General features: G+C 38.6%; 1 protein-coding gene and 1 long non-coding RNA gene across 2 annotated transcripts in view; one reads left to right on the plus strand and one right to left on the minus strand.

Annotated features, from left to right (window-relative positions):
* Positions 1-5,611, minus strand: part of LOC124171107 (thioredoxin reductase SEP1-like) — a 57,458-nt gene extending 51,847 nt beyond the window's left edge. The window contains exon 1 of the mRNA XM_046550249.1: positions 5,510-5,611. Within this exon, the coding sequence (XP_046406205.1) occupies positions 5,510-5,611 (102 nt within the window). The remainder of the gene's footprint in view (positions 1-5,509) is intronic.
* Positions 5,612-6,128: 517 nt separating this feature from the next.
* On the plus strand, positions 6,129-15,505 carry LOC124171773. Its single transcript, XR_006867953.1, has 5 exons — positions 6,129-6,211; positions 6,415-6,470; positions 7,645-7,836; positions 8,230-8,388; positions 14,564-15,505. It is a non-coding gene; the product is annotated as an uncharacterized LOC124171773 (long non-coding RNA).
* The last annotated feature ends 3,306 nt before the right edge of the window (positions 15,506-18,811 follow it).

Here is an 18,811-nt window from a genome sequence, read left to right on the forward strand (position 1 = left end):
GCCGACCATTTGTCACGCTCTTATGTTACAGACCATGTCACTGATGACCCACAAATGCTAGAGGTAGTCCATTCCATTAGCAAGCATCTGCCTATGTCTAAAGAGCGTCTGTCTCAGTTTCAATTGGAAACTAGCCAAGATATGGTCTTGAGTCAAATAAGTCAATTTTGTAAGTCAGCCTGGCCAGTTTATAAAAAGTTATCCAATGAGTGTAAAACGATATTATAAGCTAAAAAATGATCTTTGTTTTGAAGAGGGTTTAATTTTTTAGGGGAAAAAGTAGTAGTTCCAGGTGCTTTGAGATCGTATGTCCTTAAGTTGCTACATGAGGGTCACTGTGGAGAAACTAAAACTAAGGCTAGAGGTAGAGGGTTATTTTATTGGCCAGGCATGTCATCTAGCATTATAGATTACATAAAATCATGTAGAATTTGTGAGAAGTTTCGCCCAGCCAATTTTAAGCAACCATTGCAACCCCGCTCTATGGCAAATCTTCCATATGAAAAAGTGGGTGCAGATATATTTGACTATTCTGGTAAATGTTATCTTGTCCTCATAGACAAGTGTTCTAAGTGGGTTGATATTTGCAAACTTAAGTCCAAAACAGCACCTGCTGTCATAGATGCTATGCAGACTGTGTTCAGTACTCATGGGTTTCCTCGACTTCTCCTGGCAGGCAACATGCCATTTGCGTCCTGGGAGTGTAGGCAGTACTATAAAAGTAATGAAATAGAGCTGAGAACAAGTAGTCCTCACTATCCACGCTCTAATGGACTTGCGGAAATAGGGGTGAAGCTTAGTAAAATGATTCTAAAAAAGAGTCAGGAAGAAAAATCCGATTTCAGAAACCTTTTGCGTGAATAACGAAACACTCCTCTGCCTGGACTAGACTGGTCCCCATCTCAGTTGCTGGTTAATCGTTTGCTACGCACAAAGATGCCGGTTACGTATAACACGCTTAAGCCCAAAGTCATCAGACCACAGGATGTGGTAAAAGCGTTACAATCAAAGCCGAACCAAATGAAATCCAACTGTGATAAAACCTCCAGATGGATGGAAGTTACTTTTCATATGGGTGAAAAGGTACTCATTAAAACAAGCAAGTGTGACAATTGGGAGCATGGTGTCATTGTAAATAGACATAAAAGTCCTCGTTCGTATTTGGTGAGAAATTCAGTGGGAAATGTAGTGAGGCGTAATATCATACATTTAAAAAAAAGAATAGTAGCATGTCCCTCATCTTATGCAACATTACTACCAGATGTGAATGCAGCAATCCATAATGCTGTAGAGTCAGAGAATCAAAATGTTGTACTAAGATCTGATATATATCCTGTTCATCCACCTATGTCTACCGCTGGGAGTGGTCATGTGAATCAACCAGGTGTACCCAACCCTATTGTACATCCTGCTGGCCTACCTATAACTACTACAAGGAGTGGCCATATGGTTAAACCTCCAAGGCGTCTTGGTTTGTAAACTTTCAATTTTTATGTTCTTTTTACTCCTAAAAGGGGAGGTGTTGTAGATCTTTAATCTGTGTGAATCTTCAGGGTTGGCCACCATGTAACTTGGTGTGGAAACTTAGAAGGTTGACCTCTAGGTTTAGATATATATCTGTGCATCACTGTGGATTGAAGTTAGTTTTGTATTGCAATAAGTTTTTACACCACAATAAAAAGATTAAAACAGGCATAGAGGAGAACACCACAGCTAGAGGGAAGAATGTCATCAATAATGTCGTCAACGTAGAGAGTAAACAGAAGTGGGATTAATACACTGCCTTGAGGCATGCCAGAAGAAACAGGTAAGTAATGCAACAAAATACCTTCTATTAGAACTCTTTGGCTGCGGGAAGTCAGGAAATTAGAGACTAAACATAAGAGAGTGCCATGGATATTAAAACGTGACTGGAGTTTATGGATGAGGAGGGTATGATTAACGGAATCATAAGCTTTAGAAAAGTCAATGTAACAGACATCCAGCTGATACCTTTTTTCAAAGGCAGAAATTATATGGTGGTGCAGTATAGAGAGATTAGTAAGGCAGGTCCCACCAGGAAGAAAGCCAGGCCAATCTATTTCTGAAACCATTATCGCACATACTTTCAGTGCAAGCAGTTAAGTAGTGTAGTAACACACTAGCATGCATGACTATATAGCAACTACCCTCGAGAAGTAAGATAACAAATATTTTTTTATAGGCCACAGAAAAACATCAACTGGTATACCTTCCCTCCTAGCCTCTCATAAATGTATGCATTACTTGATCAAACCTTCCTTTCGCCATAAAACCAAAGTTTTCCACTTTCGTTCATTCACTTCATTATTGCATTGGCTTCTCCAACTAAGACTTCTTTGGGACTTTAAAATACTCTGAAGATGAATTATTGTAATCCTGCACCTTAACATATCACATCATGTGCACACATAAATTGGTATCAATTATCACTTCTCTAGCCATGCTGTATATAATTATAAACACACATGGGCAAATGATGGACACCACTGGTTCACTGGCATAACCATAGGCGGATCCAGGGGGGGGCACGGGGGCACGTGCCCCCCCCAGACCCTTAAAAATATGATAGATTTTTAATACGGTCCCATTATAATTTCGTTCGTTTTGTATAACAAGGTATCCTTGTGCCCCCCCCTGAACAAAATCCTGGATACAGCCTTGCTTGTGCCCCTCCCAGAAAGAAATCCTGGATCCACCCCTGGGCATAACTACAAGCTTGCACTAAACTGAGCATATTTCACATTAATCGGGAAGGAAAAACTGCCATGTTTATGTGGATGATACGGCATTTCCGTGAATATGAAATTTGTGAATGTGAACTTCTGTGAAGTAATTTCCTTGGCATGAATGCCAAGACCACGATACAGACATAATAAGTCAAGTGATCATTCCATGTTGCATACCACAATCAAGGAAGCATAAGCATACATTACCTTCGGATGAGCCTTATAATGAACAATATTTTGACCAAAATATCTCATGATGATATCAACCAATTAATTTGTTTTCTATACTTCTTTTGAGAAGTTCATTTCACACATGGATTGAGGTGTGGTCGAACTGATGACTATTCAACGATTTAACTTGGCAGGAGAACAGCCCCAGACTAAATTGGTTCATCTAATTCTATCTTACACTTCTAAAATGAAAAAAGGCTATGGTTCAGTTCATTACCAAAGCAAGACATTACTTTGAACCCAAGGGCATACCTAGGATCATAACTAGCGGGGCAAGCCATGGTCTTGGGAGGGGCAAGCCAAGTTGTGACATTTAGGATGGAAAGGTTGAATTAAACCAACGTTTAAAGAGAATTTAAGAATAAGCTTTATTATTTTATGAGATTATTACTTTGAAAAAATAGTTTTATCTTAGTTACATATCTTATACTAATACGTTTCATTTTTCGTGGGTTTAAAGAAAATTTGTTGAATACTTTCGTTTCAATTCAGTACCTACTGATTTTGCTTACAGACTTTTGCGATTTTTGCTTCTATGGGGCTGTGGCCCCCCCTGCCCCTCGCTGGGTATGCCCATGTTTAAACCTCTAACCCAAATCAATGCTTGCCAGCAAATAGCGGACAATGACATTTTCATTCAGTAATGCCACTACCTGATAAATGGATGATATAAATAAGTTTCCGGCGATCTGCAAGTTAAGCTGAATAGATGAAGGAATAGAAGGGATAGAACGTACCCATGCACATAAACAAGTAAAAGTAACCATTGTCTTAACTGATTATGCGAGTAGAGTGCATCTCTGAGCATCAAGCATTTGCATTGCTTCGGACTGTAGGTTCTTAATTCATTTTCCAAAACTTGAAACTACACCAGCAATACATATGTATGCAAATAATACCTCAGCAAGCAATTGGTTATTAAATTAATTTACACATGAATATGAGTCATTTTTTGTTTAATAATTACTTTGCCGGCCTGGGTAGCGGCGGGTAAAAGGACAGGCAAACCGAAGGCCATGGGTTCGAGCCCCAAATGGCAAAATCGTCACTAGCAAGAAAAGGTTAACCCCGCCTAACCCCCCATTATATCGGCCCCCCTAGAAATGCATTCCCCTTTCACGGAAGCCTCGCCGAAATAGATTCTTCATTTATGCAACCCTTCCTCCTCTCTCCTGCCCCTCCAAAGATTTCAGCCTGCAGCAAGATTTCCTTTGTCTGGGGACAAGAAAGTCCGTGTTGTTTACATTGGTGCCAGTTGAAATGCCCAATGTAAAGAGCGTAGAATACTGTTTTCGGGGTTTTGGAGAATAAACAATGTAGGTAAAGAACCATTTTATAAGCACTAGCATGAATATATGACACGTCTTGGGTGACGTCCTCCGTGAGAAATGGTTTAGAAGCAAAAGGGTTGCAGAATTTATTGACAGAGTGGTAATAATTACTCAGTAAGAACTCATACATCCATGCTTCTACTTGTTTTTCGTGGAGGAAATGAGGCGATTTTTACGGTGCCTGATTGGAAGGCCTTATTCAGCGGAGAAAAGGGATTAAAACCCCTCCGAAATTTTCATACAATCCTCCCCAAATGAACCTCTCACAATATATACCCATTCTATGGTATACCAACCCCTCTTTCGCTTCTGACCCCACCGTAAAAATATATGTCTACAGCCTCGCATACAGGCACGTAGACATGGGCAGGGGTGGATCCAGGATTTCTTTCTGGGAGGGGCACAAGCAAGGCCGTATCCAGGATTTTGTTCAGGGGGGGGCACAAGGATACCTTGTTATACAAAACGAACGAAATGATAATGGGACCGTATTAAAATCTAGCATATTTTTAAGGGTCTGGGGGGGGAACGTGCCCCCGTGCCCCCCCCCCCCCCCTGGATCCGCCTATGGACATGGGGGCTTCAACCTCTCCCGGAATTTGTTGTGAAGACAGCTCGCGATGCATCCATTGAGGGGGCCACTAACTTAGCGCAACCTCTTCTTTGACGATTGTCGATAACTATATGTTTCCTCAAATAGTCGACCAAATCACATACAAGAAATAGATCGATAATGCTACCCCAAGAGTTGAACATTTTTGTGAAAAATCAGGCGGATTTCGGGAACTTACTTACAAACTTACAAGTACGGCGCGGTAATAAAAATGAAAAATCGCCTATTTATAACCTCATGGTAACAGCTCTTCACAGAATCGCGGACTACAATTCAGCATTGAAATTCACTCGGGAAGAAAAAATATTGCCCAGGTAGGGTAATAGCATTTTCGTTCGTGTATAAATAAGAAACTAAGAAATTCTTCTACCAGGATCCGCCTTTCGTACTGCGAGCAAACTATCGCGATGTAATATACACCCGCGGGTGTAATATCAAAATTGATTCTCACTAATCATCGATCATCAATCGAAACCTCATCAAATTCTGCGCCGTCTTTACCAATTTGCTGTTATCCTTATAAACAGTGGCGTGTGTGGCAGGAATGAGAGGGCGATTTGTCCCGAAAGCACAAATTGAAGCTTCACCGCCTGCTGTGGGCAGCACTGTGGGGCCCCAGGGGCGCCAAACTCAAGGGCCGCCCTGGGCAGCACATTTTCTGAAGTACGCTGATATTTGTCACACCTCATGGTTTGCCTAAATACCGCGAGAACTAGAATTCCCATACATTTTCGACCAATATTGATCACCTCGTAGTAATCGGCAGGAGGGAATCGGCCGAAGATTTGCTGCAGGGAAAAAAAGATTCTACATCAGGATTCAGATTTCTCACGTCGACCTGTTGGTTTTATTCGCAAGCCTCTAGAAAGGTTGCAAAGTATACTTGGCAAACTTGATGGGAGTCAGAATCAAGAAAAAGCTTTGGCACTACAGCAATCATAAAATCTGCTACAAAATATGTAAAACGAATACCCATGTTTGAAGGGAAGAGTTCTTACTTCATCAAGTGCCGCAGAACTTCTCGTGTCAGCATCAATTATTCATCAACATTTCATAAATACACAGCCGCGCCATATAACTATGCATAGAAATTGCTTTAGTTTAGTCGATCTTTATTTACTGTCCATAGCCATTCATTAGATTGCTCCTATGGGGGTAGTACGAAATGCTTATGCATTGTTGCGCGAAATGTAAACAGCGGCCTTACACAACGAGAGCGTCAGTTGATTGTCTGTGCCGTTCGCAGTAGGTAGCATACACATCCTGCAAGTGATACTGAGGATTTTTAGGTTTGAACTTGATAAATAATTTGAAACCAACTGCAATGATGGATATTGTGATACTTAACAGCATTTCGAGAACCTGCACCTTTGGCTTTATAGCGCCGGCAACGGACAGGAATAATATTTACTCGCTTAAGATATCGTAGGTTTTGTTCTACCTATTATCATAATGTGTTGTTGACGAATGCAATTTCTCTATTTGTTTTAAGGTTACCTACCAATAAGAAGACTATACGTACGAACCAAATATACAACTACTAAAATGGTGAGTAGATTTTTTTGCCAAAATACTTATAAAAAGTCAATGCCGATTAGAAAATTATTTAGGACCTGATTGGAATCTTATATGAATTATAGGTAAATTACGCTAAATTAAACTTTGGTCGAAGATAACAATTTGTGATGAAAGTATTTGAACTATATATACGATCTGGTTGAATTTATCTTCGTAATTGATACGCTGTGTCCACACAAAATTAATTTCCCGTGGTCTGTATGCACGACGTCTTATTTTTTGTTTGAAAATGCTATTTAAAACTCACGCCTTGGATTTCAAACTGTATTTTAGCTCAAAAGCAAACATAATACGAGTATTTAGAAAGCAAATTAAGAACGTTACTCAAGTGTTCACTTTGGGCGCTATAGAGACGTAAAGGCACGCATTTATAAGAAATACAATTAAAGGAGCTCAAAAACTCCGTTGTTGGTTGATGATGAAAGAGTTGAAAAGCATTAGAATTAATGTAACATTAAATTGGGCCAAAATATTTATCGTAGCCAGCGCAATGCCAGCTCGTACTCCTGTGAGTTGGGCCGCCCAAACGGGGCCCAGGATCTCGGAAAAAAAAGAAGGCGGAAGTGGCGGATTGAGGGGGAAGAGGGAGGAGCGGTTGTTCACCACCATGGACCATGTTCGCCACTTTGATCCCCAAAAAATAGGAACATATTTACGATGAACTTGGACTTGGTCTTCCGACGCAAGTTCTCATGCCACCATTTCAATATTGCTAAATCTTTCGGTGTACGCGATTCATGTTTGATATTTTTTGTTAAACGAGATCCCATAAAACCCCAGTTTCATTTGAAGGATTGCGTACCCCCCTGTCGACCTGAGATGCTGGAAGGAGTAAGAGCCCTACAGAAAAAAGTACTCCAGGCATCAAAATGTTTCAGACCGCTTTGTGCAAGTAAGTTACTTTTAAAATCCGGACACGCTGAAGCAGTAGGGTGTGAACATGTTACTTCAAAAACTACAAGAATATTACTCATCCAGCAGTCAATGATGTCAATATTCATAATGCCTCCACAAAAGCTGATAGCCACATTAAAAAATAAAAGTAGACTTATTCTAACAAAAAAGACTAGCAAGAAATTTGGTTGATGTTTGGATGAATTCCATTACAATATTTTATCCATATCTTATGTTTTTTTAATTGAAGGGAGGAGCTGGGGATACAGTCACCGATTCAGATTCAGAGGACGATACTCCCGGAGAAATTCGTTTGCCGTGCGAGCTAGTCGCATATCTATTTGCAGATAGAATAGGACTTTCTGCAGATCCACAGCAAAATATCGAAAACACTGTTGAGTTACATTGCAGATGTGGAAGACAGGTGACAGCAGCCAGTTTGGTAAGTTTGTTGATTTAGAATCTGCAGCCCAAACATGATATCTTTGCCAGATGAAAGGCCTCAACTTTGCAACTGTCGAGGCATGGTAGCAAATTTCATAGATCTGAGGAGGAGGCCACTGTGGGGAGCCATTTCACGTAAAACGACATTAGTCCCGTGTCAATAATCCGAAAAAGTTCTTTGTTCTAATTTCCCCTAAGGTTACATGGTGTTCTTTTATGAACTGGTTCTCTGTACTCAGCCGAAAATAATGGTAGGTTGTAGGTTGTCATTAATGCATTTATTCCAAGAGATAGATTTTCAGGTTGGTGGTTAAATTGATGCACAAGATATTAAATTTAGGATCCAATCATTTATTTCTTTTTTTGCTTAATCTCTACATGAACCATTAAGAATCAAGACACTTCGGTGGGCAAGCCGAAGAGGAAGCATCCCCGCAAGTTTCCTGTAGAAAAGGAGTTGAGGAAGGCAGCAATTTTCCGGAATGCATATCCCCATGTTAAATCATTCTACATCATGTCAGGTGATTCTACAGAATCCAAATAAACGTTGGTGAGTGTCTGCTAGTTTATTGTCGAGCTTTGAAGAAACAAGGTGTTCTAGCCAATGTACATATTCTTTCAATTGGTTGCTAGGACACCACTGCTATTTAATACAACTTAGCTTACTAATACTCACTCATGTATTTTCAATCTTATTTCAAATTTAGTAATTCAATTATGCTCAAATCATGCCCAAGGATTCTTGTGGATTCTGTTAAATGAAAAAAAGCTATAATGGCATTGCCTACTTTAACTATGCATTTATGCTTTTTTGTTCAAAGACCTATGCACTCATTCTAGCTACGGTACGTAATACTCTAGAAATAGATCCATCTAGAAGGGATGGGAAAGGGATGCTTTTGCTCAAGGCACTCTCACCTACGCCAGGCAAGGAAGGGGTGAGGAAAGGACAAAATTACCTCAGACTCCTGAATTAAAAGAGACAGCCCTGTCTTGAAATGACTCAAAATAAATAATCTTCACCTCACAAAATGATAATGCTATGCATATTTATGCATGCGCATGGGCGTACCCAGAATCAAAACGGGGGGTGGAGGGGGCAAAATTAGCTGTGGTTGTTCAAGTTGTTACTTTTTTGCACAGAAAAGTTTAATGAAACCAAAATTTTAAGGAAATTATGACAGCAATTTATTAATTGTTATAATTATTTGCTTGAAAAAGAAAATGATTTTTATTTTAGTTCCATGTCTTATACTAATACCATTTTTCTTCATAAGGAAAATTTGTTCATAACTTTTGTTTTGAACTAAATTTATTTTCGCTTCTAGGGCAGCTGCCTCCCCTTCTGGGTATGCCCATGTGCATGCGTGCTGTCGAAGGACAGCTATTGTTTTTCATTTCCCTTTGACGTGTAATTTCCGATATCCCAATCATTTCAGTGAGGAATTATTTCATAGGATTTATGCTTTCCTATAAGGTGGTATGGATAAATCTCAGGAATAAGTTGTCCAGGAAAGATATCCTTGAGGATTTTCATGGTAGAGACATTAGTTTCCAAATAAGAGTGATGTAAAATTTTGGTGTGTATTGCCAAAGGTCCCAGGTTATTTGGTAATTTAATGTGTGGGAGTTCATGAGTGTCATGAACATATGATTCTGAAGGTATTCATGTCTCAATGCCAGAATCTGATGCTTGAAGAAAAGAAATTGCATGCTAATATACGCATATCACTGCACACTAAGAGGTCTCGTGAAAACACCATCTGAATGCTCATTATCACAAACTTTGACAAGTGTGGCAACCTTTTCACATCATTCATAATGAAAAATAACATAATTTAAATTAAAGAGTTCCAACATGGAAGTAGAGCCATCGTCTGGGTAGCATTTTATGAGGTGGGTGGATGTGTATACTCAGTTGAAGGTGGAAAGGGGTAGAGTGGGGGTGGTTTGGAGCTGAGGGTGGCATCTGCAGGGAGGTTCCCGCTGTTGCATTATCAATTCCTACCACTTCCTCCTCTTAACTTGAAGACGGAGAAAGAGGAAATGGTGTTCCCTCTCATTCATTCTCTGTGTCTCAAATATGCTCAGTAAACTCTGGGATGAAACGTTTGGTGTGTCATTTAGAAACCCACTCATAGTGGCTAAGGTGTTTTTCAATGGTACAGAAAACTATGCTGATAAAGATTTAAGTCAAATGTATAAATCTACATGTTACACATGTTGTGTGGCTAATATCAGTAACACAGGATGAAAATTCAAAAACTAAGTGAAAGGCCATTAAATATTTTACTTAAATGATAGGTAGTGGAATTTCAAATTTGGTAAAGCATGTATAAAATTGCAACCACTTACATGATTTTGACTTCTAAATTTTTTCATGTTAATGACAAGGGTGCAAAATTAAATTTTTAAGCCCTGTTTATACGGTACATTAGCTCAAACAAGTTAATATCCTAATGTAGGAACATGAGAATGAACACCAAAATACACGATGTGACCACTCAACTTGTGTGAATGAATAAAAATAGAATGTGTCCTAATTTGATTCATGCATTCCTACATGTTCCATTACTGTCCACTCCATGCAATCAGACTTTAACACATGTGTCTTAATTAGAGGTGGGGTTAACTGTTCATTTTGATGAACCGTTCACTTTTAACCTGTTCAGTAAAAAGAGCAGTTCAAAATATCTGTTCATGGTGAACAGTCTGGGTCATTCAGGTAGAAAATACTGTTTATCGGATGTTTAGAGTAAGTGAAAGCTTAGTGTGGTATCATTTGGTTTGTGCAACTTGTCATAGTTATTTCAAGCAAATTCTGTCCCAGGCCTTTACTTGGTTGCCCGTTTGCAGGACAACATCTGCTTTCCACATGTAGAATAAGCCAGAACTAATATTTATCAACCCAGTGTCTGATGTTATTTGCGTGTTTAGCACAAGAAAAGTTTTTTACATGATTCTCTTATGAGAAATTTAGACTTTCATACACAGCTAACAGTTCTTTATACATATTTTTAGTATAAACATCATTTGTGAATCTCTCTCTTAGACTCCTCAGTAAGATATTGATTTTTTCTCTTCGTTACAGCCTGTGTCAGGTATCTATCCAATCTAATGATGCAATTAACTGTCAATAATAGCATGCATTATATTGTAAATGTTAATCAGTTTCATTGCAAAATTAGTACTTTTGGTAGAATGCAAAAAATAGTACAATATGTTACACCTATGGATTTCTGTAACATATTTAAATGCCCTCCGAGGAATGAATACCCTCCAAAAAAGAATACCCTTTGAAAAAAGAATGCCCTCCAAGAAAAGAATACGCTGAGAAAAATAACGGCTAAAAGGAATCTAATATTTTGAACAATAGTTCGAACCGTTCAGCAGCCATGTTGTTCATGTTTGTTGACGGAGGGGAATGATAGAGAAGGAAGGGGAGGGGCTCGGTCGTCTATGATGCACTTCAGTGGCCTTGGATGGTCTGCATCATAACTGCCATCTGTGGTGACCACTACGCACTTGCTGGAGTAAGCTGCAGTTCAAAAAACCTCTCGGTGAGCATGCCTGTCAGACCGAAAACACTGCGCTTTTGCTGTGTAGATATGAACAGTGAACAGAGAGTTTTAGAGAACTGTTCATTTTCAAACCGCTTCATTTCAGTAAATACATAGTTCGTTTTGGCAGTTCGGTTCTTTTTGACCCATCTCTAGTCTTAATGTATCATGTAAACAGTTCTTTAGAGCAATTTGCAATTATGAATAGCCTGCATGTCATATGCATATTTCATTTAATGTGTATTACTGTTTGGTAATTGAGATAAAATCCTTCCTAGATAAAAATGATGAATCAAACTAACCATATGTGATATGCATCCCTCATTCTTCAATGTCAGACCAATGTTCTCACGAGACTCCCTCCCTTCTATTCCAAGCAGAAGCAGTTATGTAACTTCAATGTGTTTCCCTTTATTTCATGGGTAAACAATAATTAATCCCTAAAGCATTATTGGTCTGGTTGATGAGCTTTCAGGGCACCACTATTCTGAGTATCTGGCTGGAATTATTTCTTGCTGAAGAAACAATTACATACAATCATTTAAGTTTCCTCTGAATACTATAGTATTAGTACTACAGTATTTCTGAGCTTGTTTCAATGACAGCCTTGGAATGGATAGTGATATTTATTTTATAGTTTTCATGTTAACTGCGATGTGGTAGAGAAGAAATGACAAGAGAAGGTGTGACAAGATTAGCTGATATGAGAATAGAGTGGAGAGCTGCATCAAACTATTTTTAAGATTGTTAACCAGTGATGATAAATATATCTGTGATATGTGCGAAGTGATAGTAATGTGTGTGAAAGTTATAATTTTAGTTTCGTATAAATAATTAATAGCTCAAAATATTGAGGAGAGAAATGGGGGCTTCAAATCAATTTAGAAACACAATCTAACTTTCCTATATTATTCAACTACCATAATTCATTCAACTGACATATTCCAGTGAAAGTGAATCAAAATATGAGTTATTTGCATTCATCATTCTGTTGCATTGATGCCGAATCACTATAACCTAGTTGTCCCATCCAAAGCAGGACAAAAACTTGGCCCGTTTTGAGAAAACGTCTCTTTTTGATTCGACTGAGAGTCCATGGTTGTCTTTGGTAGCTTACCATTATCTTGTTGTTTAGGCCACAGAAGCAAATAGCCCATCTTTACCCATACCTCCTCACTTAGTCCCTTTGCCCTCAATAAGCTTGGCTCATTTCCCACTGCTAAGGCAGCACAGGCAGGCAGTCATCTAGCGGGACAGCTGCCCCTTCTCTCCCCCATCCTTTTCTGTGTGCATAGGAATCTGCATTTTTGATAGTATCCCTATAATTGCTGGTATCTATTTTGTTCATTTTAAGCAGAATAAAAAAATTCAAAGTCTGACCACTGCATATTGTGAGTGGAATTGAAGGCATTTCAGGGTGTACAATCTATGCAGCACGTAGCATTCTCCCCAATAATTGATTTTGTGGAGCTATGCCTTGTCAAGCAACTAGGAAACAGTAAATATTGGCAAAACAAATTCATTTACATTCTGAAAAAAACTATTATGTATTTTAAATACCTCTACATTATTTGTTAACCAATAAGGGTTTCAGCATTTCTTTTTCGCCCTGTACGGAGTTGTTTCTCGGCTTGGGACTGTCCAGGTAGTTGCTTCCTCCACTTAATGACCTTTCCTAGCAGGGTGCCTGACCCTTTCCTCGGCAACTGGGCAAATATAATCCTCGACCCTTTTCCTGAAGGCAGCCCATCGCGGCATACTTTAGCGGTCAGTTTATTGTTACTAGTGCGATTTTAATTTTTTTTAATTGTTACTATATGAAAGTAATCACCTGGATAGAGCAGTTCTCTCTCTATTCATGTTATGGGCTGCATCGCACAGCAGGGTTCCGTAGAAACCATCCCTTTTATAGGTAGCGGAATGGGTACAGAGAGTTAACGGCCATATTTGAATACACGTCAAGAAAATTTTGAAAAGAAAATGAGTTATTCCGAGAAGAGTGAGGTAATTTTCTTCCACAAATTTCAGGAGGAGGCTACTTGCACCAATCTACTCTTAGATGTGCCAGTTGGAGGGTAATAAGTTTTTCCAAGAAAAAATTAATGCGCTAATGTGTTCCGAAGTAAGCCTGTGAGGTGCTCAGGGCAGACCACCTAAATGTAACCTGACCAGAGAACCAAGATATGAGAGTAATTACCTGGGTAGAGCAGTGCTCTTTGCTGCAATGGTATAGAATGCTTCTCACAGCATGTGTCTACGTAAAACATTCCTTAATTGCACATTAAATTTAAGAATTTTTAGGATATGCATTAATTAGTATTTATAGCGAAATTAATTTATAATACGTTTGTATTCAAAGGTTGATAAGAGGTTATTAAAAATAGTCGCTGTAATTTTAGCTCATGACAAAGAACTGAGAGGATCATATTTTATTACATTACGAGGGCTTTTTTTCATAGGAGTTAAAGCGGATACTTCATAGAATTTCTCCGCAAATGTACACTTAGAATGTGGCAAACAGAGTAACGTATATATTTAGATGTAAATCATTACAATAACCCTCCTATGAATTTGCTTGTAAGTTTTAAAAATAACAATTAAACATCTAACCTTAGCATCTCCAAAATTTGTTCTAGGTGATGATGAATGCGGTTAATATGAACGCTAAAGTTTTAAACGGAACGCTAGAGTTCCGTTTAAAATTTGGAGCCTATCAGCAAAACATCCAGAATGGCATTGATTTTCAATAGATGCAACATGTACGTTTTTATTTAATCTAACTTATAAACAAATAAGTGACCATGAGCACCTTCCTTGAGTAGGACACAGAGCCGGAATGGGCCGAGATAATCCCCACACGGACAATTGGAAAGGGTTGGACCTCTCGAGCCGAGGGACCCTAATGGCGGTTGAGACCCACTTGGCATGCTTGACCACAAAACCGTGAAAACACGGCCTTCAGCCTTTTGCTTCGAAAAGTTAAAGCCCTGAAAACCCAGCCTTCATCCTTTAGCAACAGAAAATTCGTAGGGAAAAGGTTAATTAACTACCCATATGGAGGGGCTTTGGGCTGAAAATACAGTTAATATGCACATGTGTTTTAATGTATGTTGTTTTTCCTTTCTGTTCTTCTTTTTATGATCATGGCACTTCTATATTTACCAGATCAATGGGGAAGCTGTCGAACAAGAGCACAGACATCTGTGGGATGGACAGAAGCAACACCTTTTCCCCCTGGGATTCATTCTACGCTCGTTCGGAAACGGGAAGAAATGTGGAGAGAAGAAATCAACCTCTTAGGAAACTTCTAGTATGCTCTTGGACTATCAGAACCAGTATTTTTAATCGAGAAGTTTATAAACTATTACAATTGTATCTGCAGCATGTACTAGTACATTACATGTACTGCGTACCTTAAATCTTTTTACTTTCTGTTTTTGGGCAGCCATCAACAATGAGAATGGCAGGCTTACAATATGAGTTTTCCGGTTAAGTAATTTATGTGTTCCAATGTTGCAGGTGTTTCCATTTCATTGAGTTAAATGATTTTAAGAGATTTAACAGGCCAAAATTTGTCATTTAATGCCTGAATTTGATGTTATAGGTACTCCTTTATCAAAGAGTATTCTATTTTTTATTCCTAGTGTTTAGTGAAATCTAGTCGTTGCATGTAAAATACGAAGTATTGCTTGTGTTGCAAGAATGTTATTTAACTTGAGATTCAATGTTATATATTTTAAGTCATTTGTGATGCATGTGTTATGTTATATTTAACTGCTTTACTTGAGGATTTTGATGTTAGGTTATCACTATTTTTTTCAGTAGACTTCAATCAATAATTTGGGACTTAGATTGTGTCTCTTCAATATTTTGTATTCGGAGAGACTGACTGAATAAATATTTGCATTAAAGTGTGATAACGTGAAAACCTCAAAGGGATGATAAAAAGTTTTTCATATGTACTGCATCAAAATTTGTTGTTTGTTACAAGTTGTATTTTCTTAAATATACCCAGGACTGTAGGTCTTATCCATTGACCAAGTTCCTGTTTAGTCCTGGGCGCTTTTAATTGCATTAATTATAAATAAATATTACTGCAAAAAACTCTCCTTTGCATAGCTTATTTAATTATGGTGTCATGAAAATTCGCAGCGTTCAAAAATTTTCACTCTGATGAGAGTGAATCAAACATTTCTTGTTGGCATTAGCCATTTTTACCCATCACAAACTTAATGAGTGCTTGAGAAAACCAACTACAGTAAAACCTCTTTTGTAGTGAACCTCTTTACATCATAAACCTCCATACTTCATACCTACGGTCCCGTCAGATTTAGATGTAATTTTATACACAAATCTCTTTGCAGTGAACCTCTCATAAAACCTCCACTTATCATGCCAAGGAGACACCCCCAAGACTGCCTAACTACCTTCGCAAATTAGACCGAGACAACTAGAGACCATTAATGCAGCCGCGATTACGTACATGGAATAACATTTTCAGCAATAAATGTTTCATGCTTATTTTTTTCTTTTACACCTTTAAAATGCTGTAATTTTCACGTTAACCATAAGTTATGGCCATTTTGTTCTATATGAGAGCATACCTAACAGTAAATAAGGGAAAAGATATCAAACTATCGTTATCATTTTAAGTGACTGATGAACTAAGAGATATCACATCGTTTTCTCTCGAATCATGGTAAAAATCACGTGATAGCACTTGCTTTGTGTTATCATTAAATAATAAATATATGTTCACTAATCCATGCATGTTTATTTAAACGCATAAATACAGCAGACTCCCGATTATCCGGCTGCGGTTTATCCGGGTTGCGGATTATCCGTGCATGATTTTAACTCTCTTAACAATTTTTTCCGCAATCTTATAAAAAAACTTAAATCGGATCCAAAATCATCGGAATTACTGCATTAATGCTAGGATACACCAGGCTTATCATTTCCGTCAGAATCCCGTTCGTAAAACGGAAGCGATCGCGCGCTAGCCGCATTCAAGGGAGCACCGATTTCGTGTTTTCCAAGCCTATCAGTGCGCGAACGCACTTCGTGATCACGGATACACGTCCCGCAGCAGATGCAACCCGGGCAACTTGTACGAGACGCGACTGCGTGGCGTGGTGCCTGACAATGTAGTTTCCGACGTCGAGCAGTCGTTTTGAAGCATTCGCGCAAATCACTTTTCTGTATTCGCGATCACACACCCACGAAAGTGTGGTTTTCGAAACCGGGCCTTACATGAAGCATTAATAATACGAGTACATTCATGTTATTGCCGCTAAAAAGATCGCGAACTGGCGAAGAAAGCTCTCATTGAGTCCGGGAAGCACGCTAATAAAGCAGAATAACGGCATAAATAATAATATATTGTTTGTTTTACGTAAATTATGATCATTACAAGACATTGGAGTTGATGTTTGGGTTATCCGTGTTTTCAGATTATTCGTGCCGTCCCTCCCCATCATTAGCCCGGATAATCGGGAGTCTACTGTATAATGGTTTAAAAGACAGTAGGTAATGCCTTTCATTTCCAAAGGATATGAAAAAAATGGCGTGTATTGCTAAAACCTCTCTATAGTGAACCTCCATGCATCAAATCCTACAATTCTGTAGGCACTTCAGCTTGGCCTAAGGATGTTTACAGCATGACAGAAGCTCTACCACCACCAGGTACAGGACACAACAAAACCCAAAAAATAACTCTGCATATTGAGTATCTTTCTACAGTATGACAATTGTTGAGGTGAAGTTATATTTAACATAAGTTTACTCATGGTGATATCTCAATCAAAGTCACTTGTATCATGAATATATTTCAACATTTACTACGGTAATCAAAAGTGCCTCATCTGACTGTGGTACGCCAGCTGGTGCTTGAATTTAGCCTAAATATTAACCATCAAAAAAACATTTCCTTCATGCTCTGTTCCTGTTGTCTCTGATGACCCCTTTTTTGATCACTTCCTCATGCTAAAACTGTCATATTTTAACACGCAAAATATTATCGATTTGAGGTAACCGCCATTAGCAGATTTTTAAAAGTTTGAGTCTCTTAAGACAAAACAGCACAACTGCCCAATGCCCTACCAAGTTATCTCTCTTTCCCTTACTTAGCATAAGCAATCATATACAAAGAGCATTATTGAATTAGCAATAAAAAAACAAAGCCGTAAGTATTTCTTTACCAAAACATGAGTGCCAAAGTAATACATGCATCACGGCCAGCTGAGCATTTCACATTTCTTGCGAGCATTATGTTAAGAGAATTATATTTTTCCCGACTCATAATTAGATCACCCATCGACACAAAATTTCATTCCATAGCATGACAATAATGTTGGCACAGCAGAATTTTCAACCCACTTCAATGCAATAGTGTAGTCCTTAACAGTAGAACTGCCACGGCGGTCATTTTGACTGCTGTCGACACTTTCAACAGTTGCCAATTAAGTGTAAACACGACTAAAAGCAAGTCATTTTAAGACTTTTCCTAACTTTATGAAAGGAAAATACTGGAAATTTTTGGCGGAAAAACTACTATTTTCTCTCTGCAAACTACTGAAAGCCAAAAAGAATACTCCGAGAAATGAATCAACACTTACTCTGATTACTTAGGAATGTATGCATTCAAGGCACAACTCTGTCCTGCATCCACTGGCATCCGAGCAAAATGGCATATAACTTGTGCGAGACGCGACTGTGTTACGTGGTGCCTGACAATCTTGTTTCCGATGTCGAGCAGTGGTTTTGAAGCATTCGTGCAAACCACTTATCTGTATCCCTGATCAGGCAGCCACAGATGTGTGGTTTTCGAAACCAGGCTTTACATGGAGCATTAATAATACGAGTACAACCATGTTATCGCAGCTAAAAAGATCGGGAACCGGCAAAGAAAGCTCTCACTGAGTATGGGAAGCACTCTAAAGTAGCAGAATAACGGCAAAAATAATATCTTGTTTGTGTTATGGAAATTATGAACATTCCAAGACATTGAAGTGAAAGTTTGGGTTGCCCGTGGTTTGCGATTATTAGTGCCGTCTCTCCCCATCATCAGCCCGGATAATCAGTAGTCTACTGTAAATAGAAATCAGATAGATACATAGGCCATTAGACCACTTGAAAAAATGGGCAACCATGAATTTAGAGGCTTTCTCAAATTCTTACGATCAGTGCAAGGTTACTGAAAAATTACTTTGCCCATGAAATAAATGAACTTGAGGACAATTTTTGGTTGTTTAGGCCTATGGCTTTACCTTTGTGAAATATTCTCCACTGTCAGATCTAACATTACAGTTTCAGCCAAAAGAACAGTTTTTAAGATCTTACATCGATTGGGTGCCGGAAATATATCTTCTTGAGCAAATATTAAGAAGGGCAATGAGGGTGCAGCAGGAAAAA

The sequence above is a fragment of the Ischnura elegans genome, chromosome X (genome assembly GCF_921293095.1).
Source record: "Ischnura elegans chromosome X, ioIscEleg1.1, whole genome shotgun sequence".
Taxonomy (NCBI): Eukaryota; Metazoa; Arthropoda; class Insecta; order Odonata; family Coenagrionidae; genus Ischnura; species Ischnura elegans.